Source organism: Malaclemys terrapin, chromosome 5 (assembly GCF_027887155.1).
Source record: "Malaclemys terrapin pileata isolate rMalTer1 chromosome 5, rMalTer1.hap1, whole genome shotgun sequence".
NCBI lineage: Eukaryota > Metazoa > Chordata > Testudines > Emydidae > Malaclemys > Malaclemys terrapin.
In genome coordinates, this window is record NC_071509.1 from 23,473,868 (window position 1) to 23,493,362 (window position 19,495).

The window sequence follows — 19,495 nt, forward strand, 5'->3', positions numbered from 1 at the left end:
TTTCCCCCCCCCTCCCAGTTTTAAAGCAATAAGTCAGTTCTGATTAGAGGCCAAATTTTGATATTTTTTCCCCAGTGGGCTGTTGCAGCAGCCTAGAATAGCCAGGGTGCGCTGTACTCTGACTAGACTCTCTCCCGGCTTCCCTTCCAATAAACCCAATGTTTATGCCTGGGAGGGGCTTGAGTAGGGTTATAACACTGTCCTTGAGCCACTGGGAAATCCCCTTTGTTCTGGGGGAAATCCCCAGTGGAGAGAGTGCCTGGTTTCCAGTGCCCTGCAATGGAGCCTGCCTACAAGGTACACAGGAAACCCTCAAATCAGCCCGTGTTTCACACTAGGGCATCTGAGTCTTAGACTTTTTGTGAATTTCACAAGACCTTCCTCAATCTCTAAAATAAGGTACTGAAGGAAGAGTGTATGGAGCCCACCCCACTGTAGTTTCTCAATCTGAAAAGCCTGCTTCCAGGAGTCATTTCCCATAGAAGTGTTGCTTTCAGGGCAGCCTGGTGGTTGCTCTGGAAACATCTGATGACCATGTGCAAGAATCAAGTTGAAGCAGCCAAAAAGTGACACCAAGATTCAGAACAAAGTGATTTAAAACAATTCAGGTGTTAAGAAAATGAAAATCTCTATTTGCTGATGAACCCTTAGTAACAGCAATACCATTGTCATGGCTATAAAATTAGCATGTGATGACCACAGCTGGAAGAAATTTTTCATCAACATTTTGTTTGTTTTTGACAAAAATGTTTTTTCAGTAACTCCAAATTTTCATGAAAAAAATGTCTGTTTTCACTTAAACATGTCATGGGAGTTGACATTTAAAAACAGACCTTAGCTCAAGTCTTTGAAAACTATTACTGTACATGTAAGTAACCAGCATTATAATAGAAATACTCAATGAGAACATAGCTGAAGAGTTATCAAATCACAGAAAAGGAAGAAATATATAGACCACAAGTGACCAATCAATTTGTTCCAGAGCTAATTGATTCAGAACAAACTGTGCACTATGTAAACTATAAATGTGCATATTTTAGCAGACAGTTTCTCTTTGCTAGGGTATTACACAGAAACTAGTAAAGCTGACAGGAAATAAATAGTTTCTTCCCGTCCCTGAAACAGCAATTATTGGAATGAAGGACTTGAAATTTTATTCGTTCTCAGGGAGCAATTATTTTTTCAAAGCTGTTCTGGGTTTCCTTAATATTTTAATGTTTAATAAATTATGCAGTTATGGAGGAAAAACAATGACTTACCTTAATTAAAGACAAGATTTTTATTTTCTTGTTAAATATTTGTTCTCTTTAAATAAGTGGGATTTGAGATAATTTTGTATGGATTATATTTTATTTTTCTGAGGAATCAAAAAGGAGTTTCTTTCCTCACTGCACCTAACCCTTCCCTGTCTGAAGCAGCACTAACTCCTGCTGAGTTTTTTCCATTTCTCATATGATACAGCTAGAGTGGATGGGTAGATGGAGTGGGGACTCAACCAAGCAACAAAGAGGTGGGAATAGAGTCAGCAAAGCCTTCTGCCCGGATGTTCTGAGGAATTAACTGTTTCCTTCCCCAGAGTTTGGGAGTCACTCGCTACTGCCTGCTCCTCCCAGTGCTGTTTGCACCGGAAGGTATGTTTACATTGCAATTAAAAACCTACGGCTGGCCTGTGCCAGCTGACTCGGGCTCACAGGACTCTGCAAAATGGGAGGGTGCCAGAGCTCGGGGTGCAGCCCAAGCCAGAATGCTCTGCATCCTAAGGCCCGTGAGCTGTTAGTGTAGAAATACCCTAAGAGGACGATTGCCTTAAGACTCCAAGGTGTTTCCTGACTGTTTCCCCTCACCTCACACTGGCTGTGGGTTTCTCTTGGAGATGGAATATTTTATTCCTTAATCCAAAGGCCCACTGCTGCAGTCCCTCTCTGTGTGTGACTTCCATTGACCTCAGTTTAGAGTCCCATGCATCCTACAGTTATAGAATTGGACCCCAGGTCTCTTAAAACAAATAGCACTTTTGCAGAGCTGCTGAACTGTGTCTAATTTGTCCCTCTGTGATTATTCACTGTTCGCAGCACAGAGCTGAGACTGCATATGGTATTGTATAACACATGTTGGGTTGTGAATAAGAAACTCTACAACACATCTGGGCAAACTTCTCAGAGCCATCGGACAAAAAATAGCAATTAAAAACAAAAAAAAATACTAAGACGCAGACAGATGGGGTAATTCTGCCTTTGTACTGTTAGCCAGCTGTGTTAACAGAGCACCTCTGTTCAAAGTGTAACATTTCCTTGGTAGTTTTCATGCCTATAATAGCAATTACTTGTGCTGTCTATTTTTTATATTCTAAATGTGTATAAAATCTATTGATGATCTTATGGACTTTGGTCCAGTCACATAGTGGCAAGTTTGAGTGCCACTGGAATAAAGGAATCTTCTACAAGGAAGATGAAGAAACTAATTACACACTTCACTTCCTTCCTCATATGGTTATCACTGCAAGTTTAGACACTACTTGATATCTTCTAGCAATTTTAAAATGTAGTTTTAGTGTCATTAATTTAAAAAAGTCCAGAACAGCAGTTCCTATTCTCATCTTCAAATACGTATTTGATTTATGCTTCTGTCACGCTACTGTATACATAACAGAAAGCTGATGTCTAGCTAGCCATGCGCTATTGCTCAAAAAATATGTCCAGGAGGCATATGTACTTCTGTATGAACTTTAATAAAAGTTAGGATGAGGTTTTCATTGTTGACCTTAAGCGAGACAAAGAACAAGGCTAATGTAGATCAATCAACATACTGTAAATGGTGACTTAAAAATTAAGCCGCTCTGGATAGCTCTGCTGTTAATATTACATGCACACAACACAGTGAAGTTCACAAGCAACACCTGCACTTTCCTTGTGTGGGCTGTGGATGACTGGTAGCATTGCCTGGATGACACACTTATCTCTTCCATCCTTCTTGCATCTCGAATTTCAGCCTAATTTTACCTTGAATATCGTAGGTTACTGCAGGTACTGCTCCCAAAAGCAGTTCTTCCAGAAGTGGAGTCAGAGCACTTGACAACAAGGGTGCTGTAGTGACTCAGGATAGGTCCGACTGTCCTCCTAGTATAAGAACCAATTTGAACATCTACCCTTTCTCTCAACCAAATCCAAGCCTCTTGAAGGTTCAGAGCAGATCATTCTCTTTCCCTGTGATTTCAAGCAGAGAGCTCTTGGCTCTCTCCTTCCCCTCCTCCCCTGTAATCTCAAAACATGATCCTGACTCTGACCCTGTTTGTACTGATGAACTGGAGGGAGCTCCTGAGGTTTGCACATGCCCTTTGTTAGCAGGGCCAGCCTTTGGGCTGTGCAAAGGAGAATCTCCACTTGTTCTGTTTTTTAGAATGCCAGTCTCTAATCCTTTCCCCATGCAGTCATAGCCTTAGAAATCTAAACTGGTTGCTAGAGTCACAAAGAACAAGTAGCTGGGCTCCACTTCTGCTGCAGGCGATTTGGGGAAGGGTGGTCCTACAGATCCCTCCCACGTACACGCTTTGTATGTAGTGTGTATTAGTTACATTGAGAATGTCTTCCCAAAATGTCATCTTGCTCACTCTCCCCAATGTCCTTACGCCAGCCTTGTGCACAGGAACATAGGAATTGCCATACCACAGCAGACCAGTAATCTATCAAGATTGCTATTCTGTCTCCGTCATTTGCCAGTACTGGATGCCTCATAAGAATCCAGTAATGGGCAGTTATGGAATAAACAATAGGAAAAATTTCTAATCCCTGTAGATTACGGACTGGTTTTTGCTTTGGAGAATGAGGGTTTAAATCCCTTCCTTTTAAAAATCTTATTGAATGTAATGGCGGGTGTTGCATGTGGTGGTCAAGGTACATCTAACAGCATCCCAAAGTAGCCCCTCATCTAGGGACTTATGTCTCTGCACTCAGGCCATGTTTATGCTACAAAATTATGTTGACCTAATTTACGTCCGCATACAACCACTGCAGTTATTAAACCACTTGTGTGTGGGCACACTTGGCTCCTTGTGTCGGCGGAGCGTGTCCTCACCAGGAGTGCTTGCATCAATTGTATTGTCAGTGTGGGGCATTGTGGGATGTCTTCTGAAAGTCAATAACAGTTGACATAAACAATGCAGGGCCTACCATGACTCAACGCCGCTTGGGGAGGTGGTGATGCTAAATCGCATAGAGAGGCATTTATGTCAGCAGGGGCCAAATTTAAGCGAAGACACTTCCACAGTTAGGTCAACACAAGGCAGCTTACGTCGACCTAACCCTGTAGTGTAGACCAGGCCTCAGGCTCTCTGCTGTGATGTTAGTTTTTCTATATGGAATAAAACAAGCTTATTAATGTAGATCACTGATGAAAACCATAAGGGTAGCAACCTTCTGACTCATGGGCGTCTTGTGTTCAGGAGCCCCAAATATTAAGATGCCTTTGCTTGAAGATCTGCTATATATATTTAAAAATATGCTGATCATGAATGAAGATTCATCTTATTATAGATACAGCTCCACTCTTTCAGTCCTCTAAAACTTTGCCATTTCTCTCCATGTAGCTTGTGGATGTGACCTGGCTCAAGGAGGATTTTTTGTGAGACAGGGAGACTACATCTGTACTTTGGACTATCAAAGACTCTATGGCACACGGTGCATCAGCTGTGATGAATTCATTGAGGGGGAAGTGGTTTCAGCACTGGGGAAAACCTACCATCCGGCCTGTTTTGTGTGTGCTCTTTGCAGGTATGTTTTCCAAATAAAAACTTTATTTTTATCACTATAAAAAAGTATATTTCAAAAGAGACAAAAGCCGGGAATCCATGGGGAGGCCCATAATCAAAACATCCAGGCTGTCAAGGAGGTGCCCCTCTTATTCATTTGGTTCTACCATTCTGCCACCGTTTACATTTATGGGGTTTTGAACTGAAATAGTTCAGCCTTTCTATGCCCCCATTTACTAGTGCTACTTAATAATTACTTAATTATTGCAGCCAAAATTTTAAAAGTGTTCACTAATTCCATGTGCCACAAACAGTGTGTCCAACTCTGAGATATCTTATTCCCCATTTGCTGAGGTGCGGGGGATCTGCAGCAGCTTTTGTAGTCAGACCTATTTTCCCCAGACACCACTGCTGCCTGACCTCTCTGGTGTCCACTGTACTGCCCTAGAATGTTACTCTGCTGCAAACACAGTTAACAGACTGTGAAAATCAATACATTAAAATGTATTTACAAAAGCAGATGAATACTCTCAGAAAATATGGAAATCAAAAATACACAGTGAAGTCCTAATAATGCACGCATTTAAACATGGGAGTAATTCTAAAAATGTGGCGTTACATATACCTATGTGCAGAGAGCAAGCACTGATCTGTGTACCACCATAACCTCCAAAATAGATGTTCAGTTGAACTTAAGTAGCAAAAAGGCCTAGTGCTGGCCCTCTTTGCAGTAGTGAGTTTCACTCATGAGTTCCATTGAGTTCAATGGGACTATTCACACGCATGTATTTGCAGGATTGGGACTTAACCCTGTAACTGAAGGAGTTTTTTGTGTGGGGGGGGGGGGAAGGGGAGGTGCTAGAGTAAGACTGATACTGAACTGTAGCTTGATTCCCTTTTGTGCAAATAACTAGATGCCTATATATCAATGGTATATAGATTTTAGTGAGAACTTGTAAGAAATACAGTTTTATAATAACAATTCAAAGTACATGGAAATGCAATATTATTTTTTATGACTAATTGTGAGCATTTACTGATGAGATAAAAACAGAGCCTTATATTAAAACCAGAACAAAAAGCAATAATATCAACCCAGATATAACTGAGCAGACAGATTAAGGCAAAGCCACTCTTAAAACCCTCGTTCCATTGAATCCTGTCTCTTTAGATTTTTCTCATTTATCCCAAAACATATTCTTGTTGGAGACTGTAAATAAAAAGGACTAAAGGGAAAAAGAACATCAGAAAAAATTAGAAAGAAAAAATTAGTATCTCCACTCTATTATCAGTAACATAAATTACAAGTTCAAAGGGTGGATGGAGGATATCACACATTTGCCCTGAGCCTTCTCAGTCTACACATACATTATTGGCTCCATCTATAAACAAACCTACTAGATACCAACTTTCTGGTGCCATTCTTCTTGCCACCACTGTTATTCAGACCCAGAGTCAATTAAGAGAAGAAGAAATATTACTTGAGATTATTTTCTCACGAAGTAGGATTGACTCCTCAATTAGGATTTCGTTAGGTTTTATAATTGAAACCTAAATTATTTACCAACCTGTACTTAGCCCTTTATTGCAGTCTGGATGTTTACGGTTCCAGCTGAAACAATTCCCTGAAAGTTCAGAATAAGCTTCTACAATGGTTAAACTACTTAACTCCTTGCTCCCTAACAAAGCAAACTGAACCACGGCACTAAGAAAACCATAAATATAATCTGCCACACAGATTACTGTCAAATGCAGACATACAAATGCTGAATTGCTCTTTAAAACTTCAGATCCCTACACGACAGTACTTCACCCAAATAAATTCTGTCAACCTCAGTTCTTCATCTGGAATGCCAAATGTTCTAGGAGTCAAGGCAAAACATTTATTCAGCCAAGCCTCCCAACTGCTGCTGTCTCAACAACAGTGCAAGCTTGCTGTAGTCTCTTCCCCTGGGATGGCATTCCACCTCAGATTGCCTCCATCCACTTCAACCCTCCATGTTACAAGCAGGAATCAATTAGCCTCCACCAGCAAGGTTCTAGCATCTGTTTATCGTGTGGGTCAACAGAAGAACCCTGTCATCCTGTTACATTAGAAATACCAGGCCAGATCCTCAGCTGGTGTAAATCAGCACAGCTCCATATGGCCCAGTCTTTGCAAACCAGGCATACTTTATACTTCCTGCAAGAAAGAGTGTCTTTATCCAAACACCATGAGACGTTCTTCATTAATATTTGGTTTTGTACTAAAGCTCAGTGAAAGTAATATGAAGTAGGCAATACGTATGGTATATTCAAGTAAAGATGGGTTTTGCTGTCAAAGAAAGTGACTGAAAGTAGAATCATTTTTCAGAAATTAGACAAGTTGTTTCAGGGCTAGGATTTTAAAGTCATCTTTACCTTCAGAAAATCAAATCCCTCTTTTAGAAGTCTGATTTTGAGGGCACTCTGTACTCCTACGAGTTGTGTTCAGCACATTCCAGGATTAGTCATCAAATAAAGAGCTTTATAATCTGTGCTCTCTGTAACTGCTAAAGTAACACATTATATTGTTTTAATTGTTAATACATTGAATAGCAAATCAATGATTTTTGAACCAACACTTCTAATAGTGACACTTGCAGCAGTGCTTTCTCAGCTTCAGAAAAGACAAGATTATAATAGCAAGTGGTGGGATGTGGAAGTGTGCTTTCTCTCAAATAGTGAAAGCAGTCAGAAAACCAAAGCAGATGTTGTAAATTAGAGCAAGAAAAACAAAAAGCAACAGGCAAAAAATTTGGTCATATACTTTTTCTGGCCCTGTTGACAATGCTGCTATTGGAATATCTTGTCACTGGATGTCCCAGAACAGGGGCTGGATTATCTGTTGCTCCCCACCTTTGTACTGATAAGACTTGGCTTCTCTGTTAATAGGCATGTTAGTAAACCAAGTCTTTCATGAGGTATCCAACTGGGATTAATATGTCACTACCATGGAGTGCTGGTACTTCGGTGAGTGGAATAAAATAAAGTAACAAATATTGCATATGTGAAAAGTGAGAATTAAACCTGAAATAGTGCAGTAGGTAGGACATTGGCATTTTAGGGCTAAGAGAACATTTAAAGGTTGTAGATTTGGGTTCCTCCAGGCGCAGGTTTTTTTACTTGGTCCTGCCATAATGCAGGGGACTAGGATTGATGACTTCTCAAGGTCTCTTCCAGCCCTACATTTCTATGAATCTATGAAATACAGTATAATGGAATTAATGTCTTGCATCATTGTTTCCTTCTATCTTGCTCTGACCACATGGCTCTTAATTACACAAATGCAGGTTCTAAATTGCATATTTGCTTTGACTGCAAAAAGTTATGGCTTATGCTATTGCTCTCCCAGCCCTGTTTATAGCTCGGTCCAACTATTCCCTGGTGATGTTATTGCCTATAACTAGGAATGAATGGAAGAGTAATAGAATAAATTCAGACATTTGCAGAGGAACGGATTCCACTGAATTCCAATGGTGTCTGAGCAGCTTTATTTTTATGACTGCTGTGATAAATATAACTGGCTCTAATCAGTAGCTCTCAAAGCACTTTACAATCTTTTAAGGTATTTATTCTCTCAACCACCCATGTGAGCTTGGGAAGTACTGTTATCCCCATTTTACAGATGGGGAACTGAGGCACAGGGAGGCTAAGTGAATTTTTCAAGATTGCACCGGAAGTCTGTGGTGGAGCAAGGGATTTGAACCCAAGTCCTAAGATAGTGCCCGAACCATTGGCCCATCATTCTTCCCCTAGAAGCTCCCAGGACATTTCTCCTGAGGGGAGGGGGCAGGGCATCAAACTGTTAACAGTCCATAGTAAAAGCTATGTTATCTGTGCCGCTAGAGGCTGAGATTTAGTGGTGCCATTCAAAAGATTGCTGTGGGGCAGGGCTGTGAGATGGAGCATTGAGAGCCAATTCTTTTTTATGGGACCAAGAGACCATCAGAGGTTTGACATCAAAACTGAAGCTATCCAGAGCATAAAAAGTGCTCATTGTGCCCAAATCATACTGAATCATTTGGGAAGCTCCCAGCTGCTGAGCACTTTTACCAATCTTGCCTCTTAATTTTGGTGTCTGCATAGAAACTGTTGGATGCACTTTTGGAAAATCTGGCCATTAGTTTTTGTATGGGCATTGCCCATATTTCTTCTTGAAATAAAGATTTTTCTGGAGTTCATGAAGAAAAGGACTTGTGTATTTGGTGTGTGTAGTGAAACACCCAGATATTTAATACGCTTCCCTATAAACTACTTATGTGGTGCATGCTAAGAAATAAATATTATTGTTTGCTGTGCCTCTTGGGGAGAAGCAAACATCTTGACAGTCTCCGTAACTTGCATTAACTGCGTATCCCTAGGTACTATGGCTAAATATGCACAACCACAAGTGGCTTGATGCTTAGGGGTCAGCTTCAGTGCCAGACACTAGCAGTGCCCTGCCAATGGGGGAACTGTGGCTCCTTTAATTCTGAGGTCAGACTAGATGATCATGTTGGTCCTTTCTGACGTTCTAATCTATGAATATCTGAATACCTGGTGCATCTTGTGTCAGGCAGTCTTGTCTGAGGTCTCATAGTTCCTTTCAATATGCCTGTCTAGGACTTAATAAAGTACAGAGGCCTGTAGCAAGCAGTGTTTGCCTCATTCGTCCCCAGTATTCAATTCCCTGGGCCAAATTCTGCCCTGACTTACATCCTGTGCAACAGCTTTCATGTCTGTGTGGTTGTACAAGGTATAAATCAGCACAGGATTTGACCCCTGGAGTCTTACTTACTATTAAGCCTCCATCAGAAATGTACGTTGAGCAATGCTTCAGTTTGTGTTGAGGGGGAAAATAGAATAACCCATGAAGTTTGTTTAAAACCAAAATCCATTGGTAAGGAAAGTGACAGTGATAAAATAAGACACTGCAACTCATCTCAGAGAGTTGAATGGAACGAATCATTGTCTTAAAAATACTTCTAACCTCTTGCCCCACCATGAAATCACACTGAATGCTTAAGTGTGAGTAACTAATTAAATCCTGTAGCCAAAGGCATTTGGTAGGTAAGAGTTTGTGTGGAACAGTCAAGAAAAGCATATCTGCATTGTGCATAACCTACAGTTCTGTACATGTTCCGGACTTCAAGCTAAAGAGCTCAAAAATTGAAACCTTGCTAACTGACCTTTATCTCTTTCTCATGAGCTATCATGTTTGCTGGCTTGTAAATCCATGAGCCTAGTTGCTTGTGAAAGAGAAAAGATAGTCAGGTATTAAAGGGATACTGTCAAAGATGGCAAATATCAAATTTGGGCTCCAATTCAACAAGGTACATAAGAAATGCCCAAGTTTAAGCAAGTGAGTTTTGTCCCATTGAAGGCAAGAGCCTTACTGAATCAGGGTCTTGCTGCCCACCTTTTGCCCTTTATATATATTTGCAAACTCCTTTTTATGTCTTCTCTCAACTTTCAAACAATTTTGAAGGTCTTTTTTTTTTTTTTTTTTTTTAATGGAAAGAAAATGGCCTTCTGTATCTTTGTCAAAGTCCTACAGAACTTCATTGTTTCCTGCTTTTCAACCCCACCCTTGAAGTCCCGTTGCTTGTCTACCATCCTTTGGCTCTGAAGAAATGAATGAAACTTCTTTTGGAGATTGTCCTCACCCTTCTTTAAAGGAAGACTGCTGTCATTAGTTACTGCACTTTAGAAAGTTTATAAATATTTACTAAATTAGAATGTATATGGAGTGTTTCTTTGTAGGAATTTTTCAAACCAGTTTATTTGTTATAAATGCCTGCTACTACCTCCATAACTGTAACCGGTGCTGATGCCACTCAGAAAGACCTGCCATTTTACTGATATTCCCCAGCAGAAAGTTCAGTTGGATGATCTAGCTTTGTTTATGGTGTGAAATTATGATCTCCTTAAGTCAATGGCAACTTAACTTCAATGGGGCCATGATTTTGCCCAGAAAATGTAGCTGTTCATATGAATGCAAGAATAAGACAGAAGATTTTTAGTGTAATTGTAAAATAGGTTCTGTCGTCTTTATTTGTTTGTAAGGGTGGGGGGTTAATTTGGAGCAGATTACCAAGGGCTGTAATAAATTCTCCTTAGCTCAGGGTCTATAAATCAAGCATGGATGTCTTCCTAAACAATATGCTCTATCTCAACTAGAAGTTAGTGAGCTTGATGCAGAAAATGCTGGGCGAAATTCTTTGATCTTCGTTTTACAGGAAATTTAATTAGATGATCAACATACTGACTTCTGGCCTTAATGTCTGCTATTTTATTAAAATAATAAAATTATATAGTGGATTTCACATTTACAATGGTAATGCAGCTCAGTATTTGAATGAAACTAAGGTACATCATTTTACAATTAAGATGGCCCCTGTTTTGTTATTAGTCATTCCTTTGCATTATATGTAAAACATGGAGATATGGCGAGTGATTTGTCTTCCTATTAGATGCACTGTTTACAATATTTTCTTATTATTTCATATTGGTATTGCAGCAGATCTTAGGAACCTCAGCTAAGATCATAGCCCCATTATATTATTCATACTATACAAACACATAGTAAGAAATATGCCCTGCCCCCCAAGAAGGTTTTTTTTATACTACTCTGGGAACAAAAGAATTTGTCTACTGTACTTAGCAAGGAGTGTATATAAAGCCTTTGTATGGAAAAAAAATCTCTCAAACGAGAGCCTTTATATAATGTTTCATAATTTGAAAAAAAAAATTGGGGTGGTGGTGAATATAATGCAGAATTTTCTTAATTATATTTCAGTGAAATACACCTCTCAGAGGAATTCACCACTGGGCAGAAGGTATGCATTATGCCAATGCACCACTTAATACCCACTTAAGCCATATTTTGATGTTTCATTTGGGATTTAGTGGTACATAGGCCTTGTATGAGGTGAATTTCATCCTGATAGAAATGTGTTATAAACCCTCTTCATCCTTCCCTGCAGGATAAAATGATTTGCCCAGCTCTTCCTCCCCAAACAAACCTCTCTAGTTTCTGTGCACAAGCAATATCTAACAAGGATAGCCTCCTTTTAATTGAGAGGATGTTAATAGGTGGAACTATTTAATTAAATGTAAAGAGAGCTCTAGTTCAATGGAAAAAGCAACTTTATGTAGTTCTATAATTGTGGTGTTTCCTCCAAGGAGTATTTGCAAGCATTTGATTTCTGAATAAATGGATTAAGCGGAGAATTTTGATATGATCACAGCTGGTCAGGATTACATTTTTCAAAAGTTTTTTTTGAAAAAGAAAACTCATAGCTCTCTTGCAACATTTTAATAGCCTGGCATAGTCTCTCCAAAAGCAGTTACACTTGTATATACACCTCTACCCCAATATAACACAAATTCGGATATAATGCGGTAAAGCAGTGCTCCGGGGGAGGAGGGGGCGGGGCTGCGCACTCCGGTGGATCAAAGCAAGTTCGATATAATGCGGTTTCACCTATAACACAGTAAGATTTTTTGGCTCCCGAGGACAGAGTTATATCGAGGTAGAGGTGTATTCATTAAAAACAAATGATTCTAGCTTCCTCTCAATTCCAAGACTGATATTGGTGGTTATCAGTCACCAGTCACCATGTTTCTAGTAAACACTGGACTTTGCCTTGGCTTTTGAGTATTTTCTCCACTCTTTGGCAAGTTTTCTCTGAGTAGCTTTAACTTACGCCTCGAAGTTGCCTGTTTGCTACTTACCTTTGATATTTTAGCTTCCCAGTGACTGATGATTGGATGTGTGAATGAAAAGTATTGGATGCGTGAATGAAAAGGCTAAGTAACACACACACACCCCTCCCTCTCCTACCCCCACCCCACCCCCAAATGATCAGTTCCTGTATGGAAAGTGATATCTGACTTCAGTAAGGGAAGTGAGAATTTTCTGTTTGTCATGTTTTCATTTTTCCTGCTACAGGCTGCCTTTTCCTCCTGGGGACCGGGTGACTTTCAATGGGAAAGAGTGTGTCTGTCAGAAGTGTTCACTGCCCCCTGCTGGCAGCAATAGCACTTTCCCCATCCAGGCCCTGCGAAGTAAGTAGGTCTTTTTAAAAAATCTATTTGTAGTTTATTGAATAAAGCCGTGTGACTGTGTGTGATTCCCTTAACTTACAGCCTGTAAGGAGTTACAAGTAGGAATCTGCCCTGGGAAGGAGCTATAAAAGCAAAAGGGAATCTGCCGTACTGGTGGATACCTAGGGAAAGGACTTATTGTATCCCCTCCCCACCATGGCCAGTTGCAGGATATTATGCAGATCTCAACTAACTTGATGTCTGTAAATGCTACAGGCTAGCCAGCAGTCCGGAGCATTCCATGCTGGTTATTTGTGAACCCTTAATTATATCGCTTTCTTATGCAATTGGGAATTTTGCCAAATCCTGCCTCAGTAACATTTACCCGATTTTGCCCACTGTGATTATTTCTGTGTTGTTTTAAAGGGCACAGACCACCAAAGCATATTCTCTTTTAATATTAAATCTTTCCTATTAAATTGTCTTTGTATTTTGATTTTTCTCAGTGTTTTTGCCCAGGGCAAATACTGCTGTTTTCAGATCTTTTCATTTCCATTTCCTTTATGACCATTTATCTTTATGTAAAGCATATTTCATATGCTGCTGTCAAATTACCCTCAAAACCATATATTAATAGGTGACATACGGTAGATGCAGTTGCATAAACTTGCATCGCTTACTACTTTTTTTTGTTCTGAGCTCCATTTAATTTACCATAAATACTGTAGTATTTTACTGAGCAGTGATATCAGCTGAACCCAGTGTGCTGAGTGACTTTTACCTAGGATGCTGTGATTCCCAGCAAACCTCCTTGGCAATATATTCTGGGCCAGACCCTCTGCTTGCAGAAATCAGCACAGTGTCATTGATTTCAATGGAATATTCTGTTTATAGAAACTTGGTGAAAGGGATGTCAACCATTACTCTGAGTACTTTTCCAAATCTCTATGTGGACAGTGGTGGTCTCCCCTTGCTCCAAATAAAATCTACCCAGGCTGTGTAAAGTCAAATATACCCCCTTTCCTGCTGTTTGGCTTTACTGGTAACTCAAATAATAACAGAACATAAACTTCAGCCAAAGCTTATTCCCCAGGCCTGGCTGTTCCTAGTATTTGCTGCAGGGTCTGTCTATTCTTGCTTCCAGTTCCCTCTAAGCAGAGAGTCGTCTCCCCTTTCCATATCTTGATGGAGTTCAACATGCCATGTCTTTCTCAATAAACCACCGGAATTTGCTTAGCAGTTTTTAGTAGGGGTCTAACTCTTGCTGAAAGGGTTGATCGACAGAAGAACTCTAATCCCTTAGGGTTCATAAAATCCTGCCACCCTTCTCCTTTTCATTCACTCAGAATTCATGTTTTACTTCCTGTTCTATTGAAATAGCTTCATGTTCCATAAACTGAGTATTTTACAGTAATTGTGGAGGCTTAGGACTGTGCTGTACCCTTTGACATCCATGGCCTCTAGGAGCACATCCCCAGGGGAAAATTTGGCCTTTAAAAGCAAAAATGTCCTTTCCTTGACTATATCCTCGAACACATGCAAGTATTAAATATCCAAATATAGGCCTGAGCCAGCTCACCTTAAAATGGGAGTCTTTCCACTAACTTGTCTTTGGGAGTTGGATCAGGCCCTATATGTTCAAATTTTCAGACGTTCTCTATCACAGGGAGTTGGACTTAGACCCCAGTGGATACTGTGAGGACAGGGATCAGGTGATATCTTGAAGATCACCTGGTCTTCATAAGAGCCAGTAAGTACATTAGTTGTTAGTGAGAGATGCAGGGAATAGTAAAGCTCCTGCAGGAGTCCCTGGATCAGGGGACAGAACCCATTTCATATGTGACTCTTAGGTAGATGGCTTCTGGAGTGAAACCTTCAGGGAGCAGGCTAGGATGGAATGTAAGAACTGCAGGGAATAGACAGGCTCCTGCAGAAGACCCTGGGTCAGGGGAAAAAACATGATTGAGATGTTGAACTTGTGTTAAACAGTTTTATTTAAAGAAATAAAACTGAAGCTCTGAAGGAAAGCAACTGAAATCCTGTGGCTGGAGAGTGTTCTTTTGGGCACAAGCTGGTGAGGTAGCCTGCTGGTTTCCATTGCCTCTCACAACATCTATTACACGCCAGTCATTTTGAGAGTAACAAAATTGGAAAGAAACAACCAGGGAAAACAACAAAAGCTTGAAAGTTTTATAATCCCATGTGTTACTTTGATATCCTCCACTTAATCTTATAGCTCATATTGTAGGGAAACACAATCTAAATGGAGCTACTATAAGATGGTTGCATAACTGGTTGAAAACCATTCACAGAGAGTAGTTATCAGTGGTTCACAGACAAGCTGGAAGGGCATATTGAGTGGGGTCCCGTAAGGATCAGTTCTGGGTTGGGTTCTGTTCAATATCTTCATCAATGATTTAGATAATGGCATAGAGAGTACACTTATAAAGTTTGTGGACAATACCTAGCTGGGAGGTGTTGCAAGTGCTTTGGAGAATAGTATTAAAATTCAAACTGATCTGGATGATCTGAAGAAAATAGGATGAAATTCAGTAAGAACAAATGCAAAGTACTCCACTTAGGAAGGAACAATCAGTTGCAGACATACAAAATGGGAAATGACTGCATAGGAAGGCGTACTGCAGAAAGGGATCTGGGGGTCATACCGGATCACAAGCTAAATATGAGTCAACAGTGTAACACTGTTACAAAACAAGCAAACATAACTCTGAGACATATTAGCGGGAGTGTTGTAAGCAAGACATGAGAAGTAATTCTACTGTTCTACTTCATGCTGATTAGGCCTCAAGTGGAGTATTGTGTCCAGTTCTGGGCACCATATTTCAGAAAGGATGTGGAAAATTGGAGAAAGTCCAGAGAAGAGAAACAAAAATGATTAAAGGTCTAGAAAACGTGCCCTATGAGGGAAGATTGAAAAACTTGGGTTTGTTTAGTCTGGAGAAGAGAAGACTGAGAGGGGACATAACAGTTTTCAAGTATATAAAAGGTTGTTACAACTAGGATGGGAGAAAAATTGTTCTCCTTAACTGCTGAAGATAGGACAAGAAGAAATGGGCTTAAATTGCAGCAAGGGTGGTTTAGGTTGGAGATTAGGAAAAATTTCCTAACTGTCAGGGTGGTTAAGCACTGGAATACATTGCCCAGGGAGGTTGTGGAATCTGCATCATTGGAGATTTTTAAGAGTAGGTTAGAAAAACATCTGTCAGAGATGGTCTAGATAATACTTACTGCTGTCTTGAGTGCTGGGGACTGGAATAGATGACCTCTCGAGGTCCCTTCCAGTCTATGAAATCAGTGAACCAAATGTGAAATGACTTTTATAGTTTTCTGAATATTTAAAGCAACTATGATGTGGCCATCTTGTTTGAGTCCAATGGATGCTAACAGGAAGTGTGTGCTAGCCACCTTTGATGTAGGTAACAATGCTTTTTGATTGGAAGCACTAATAGGAAAACAGCTCAAAATCTGCTGTAATCAAGATGTGTGTGTATATATAACTGAAAAGGAAAAACAACAGCAACTTAGTCAAAAGTCTGACCACAAATATTATAAAGGCAACTACTAGATCAAGTAGTAATAGAGATTGTGAAAAATAACTTGGAAAATCTGAGCGAGAAAGACGACAGCATGCCATTTGCTTTAGCTACTTCTCCAGCATTTAGTAAATATCAGGAAGGAGCGATTTTTTTCCAAAATGGCAGAAATGGACAAACATATTCTGAAATCTGTTAACTGAATTTGAAACTGAAAGTCCAAAATGACAAATTGTAGTTATGCTTCATAAGGCAATAAATGGCACTTATGATTCACTGTCTAAAAAACAACTGAAAGAAGGGAGAATCACCTTGAAAAAGACTTAATGTTTTAATATAAGAACGACCATAGTAGGTCAGACCAAAGGTCCATCTAGCCCAGTATCCTGTCTTCCAACAGTGGCCAATGCCAGGTGCCCCAGAGGGAATGAACAGAACAGGTAATCATCAAGTGATCCATTCCCTGTTGCACATTCCCAGCTTCTGGCAAACAGAAGCTAGGGATACCATCCTTGCCCATCCTGGCTAATAGCCATTAATGGACCTATCCTCCATAAATTTATCTAGTTATTTTTTGAACCCTGTTATAGTCTTGGCCTTCACAGCATCTTCTGGCAAGGAGTTCCACAGGTTGACTGTGCGTTGTGTGGAAAAAATACTTCCTTTTGTTTGCTTTAAACCTGCTGCCTATTAATTTCATTTGGTGGTCCCTAGTTCTTGTGTTATGAGAAGGAGTAAATAACACTTCCTTATTTACTTTCTTCAAACCAGTCACAATTTTATAGACCTCTATCATATCCCCCTTAGTCATTTCTTTTCCAAGCTGAAAAGTCCCAGTCTTATTAATCCTCACACAGCAGCTGGTCTAATCATTTTTGTTGCCCTTTTCTGAACCTTTTCCAAGTCCAATATATCTTTTTTGAGATGGGGCGACCACATCTGCACACATTATTCAAGATGTGGGTGTACCATGGATTTATATAGAGGCCATATGATATTTTCTGTCTTATTATCTATCCCTTTCTTAATGATTCCTAACATTCTGTTCGCTCTTTTGACTGCCAGTGCACATTGAGTGGGTGTTTTTAGAGAACTCTCCACAATATCTCTTTCTTGAGAGGTAACCGCTAATTACATCATTTTATACCGTTTCCCCGAAAATAAGACATCCTCCGAAAATAAGGCCTACTTACAGTTTTGCCTCTCGTTGTAATATAAGGCATCCCCCCGATAATAAGACCTCCCCGATAATAAGGCATCCACCGATAATAAGGCATTTTTCATTTCTGAAAAATAAGACATCCCCTGAAAATAAGACCTAGCGCATCTTTGGGAGCAAAAATTAATATAAGACACTGTCTTATTTTCGGGGAAACAGGGTATGTATAGTTGGGATTATGTTTTCCAATGTGCATTACTTTGCATTTATCAACATTGAATTTCATCTGCCATTTTGTTGCCCGGTCACCCAGTTTTGAGAGATTCTTTTGTAGCTCTTCGCAGTCTGCCTGGGACTTAACTATCTTGAGTAGTTTTGTATCATCTGCAAATTTTGCTACCTCACTGTTTACCCCTTTTTCCAGATCATTTATGAATATGTTGAATAGGACTAGTCCCAGTACAGACCCTTGGCGGACACCACTATTTACCTCTCTCCATTCTGAAAATTGTCCATTTATTCCTACCCTTTGTTTTCTATCTTGTAATCAGTTACCAATCCAGGAGAGAACCTTCCCTTGTATCCCATGACTCCTTACTTTGCTTAAGAGCCTTTGGTGAGGGACCTTGTCAAAGGTTTTCTGAAAATCTAAATACACTATATCCACTGGTTCCCCCTTGTCTACGTGCTTGTTGACCCCTTCAAATAATTCTAATAGATTGATGAGGCATGATTTCTCTTTACAAAAACCACATTGACTCTTCTCCAACAAATTATGTTCATCTATGTATCTGACAATTTTGTTCATTACTATAGTTTCAACCAGTTTGCCCAGTACTGAAGTCAGGCTTACCGGCCTGTAATTGCCGGGGTCACTTCTGTAGCCCTTTTTAAAAATTGTCGTCACATTAGCTATCCTTGAGTCATTTGGTACAGAAGCTGATTTAAATGATTGCAGACGACAGTTAGTAGTCCTGCAATTTCACGGTTTAGTTCCTTCAGAAATCTTGGGTGAATACCATCTGGTCCTAATGACTTATTGCTGTTTAGTTTCTCAATTTGTTCCAAAATCTCCTCTAATGACACCTCAATTTGAAAGAGTTCCTCAGATTTGTCACCTAAAAAGAATGGCTCAGGTTTGGGAATCTCCCTCACATCCTCAACCGTGAAGATCGATGCAAAAAATTCATTTAGTTTCTTCGCAATGGCCTTATTATCCATGAGTGCTTCCTTTAACATCTCAATCATCCAGTGGCCCCCACTGGTTGTTTAGCAGGCTTCCTGCTTCTGATGTACTTAAAACATTTTTTTCTATTACTTTTCAAGTCTTTGGCTAGCTGTTCTTCAAATTCTTTTTTGGCCTTCCTAATTTTATTTTTACACTTCATTTGCCAGAGTTTATGCTCCTTTCTATTTTCCTCATTAGGGTTTAACTTCCACTCTTTAAAGGATGCCTTTTTGCCTCTTACTGCTTCTTTTACTTTGTTGTTTAGCCACAGTGGCTCTTTTTGGTTCTCTTACTATGTTTTTTAATTTGGGGTATACATTTAAGTTGAGCCTCTAGTATGATGTCTTTAAAAAGTTTTCATGCAGCTTGTAGGGTTTTACTTTTGGTCTTGTACCTTTTAATTTCTGTTTAACTAACCTCCTCATTTTTGTGTAGTTCCCCTTTCTGAAATTAAATGCTACAGTGTTGGGCCACTGTGATGTTTTCCCTGCCACAGGAATGTTAAATTTAATTATATTATGGTCGCTATTACCAAGCGGTCCAGCTATATTCACCTCCTGGACCTGATCCTGTGCTTCACTTAGGACTAAATCAAGAATTGCCTCTCCTCTGGTGGGTTCCAGGACTAGCTCTGCTCCAAGAAGCAGCCATTTAAGGTGTCAAGAAACTTTATCTCTGCATCCCTTCCTGAGGTGACATGGACCCATTCAATATGGGGATAGTTGAAATCCCATATTATTATTATTGAGTTTTTTATTTTA

The 19,495-nt window shown here is 39.8% G+C and overlaps 1 protein-coding gene across 6 annotated transcripts in view; it reads left to right on the forward strand.

Annotated features, from left to right (window-relative positions):
- The window catches only part of ABLIM2 (actin binding LIM protein family member 2), a 214,898-nt gene that overhangs the window by 63,666 nt on the left and 131,737 nt on the right, over positions 1–19,495 (forward strand). For all 6 annotated transcript variants that reach the window (XM_054030385.1, XM_054030384.1, XM_054030387.1 and 3 more), the window contains exons 3-4: positions 4,583–4,766; positions 12,699–12,814. In XM_054030385.1, the coding sequence (XP_053886360.1) occupies positions 4,583–4,766; positions 12,699–12,814 (300 nt within the window). The remainder of the gene's footprint in view (positions 1–4,582; positions 4,767–12,698; positions 12,815–19,495) is intronic.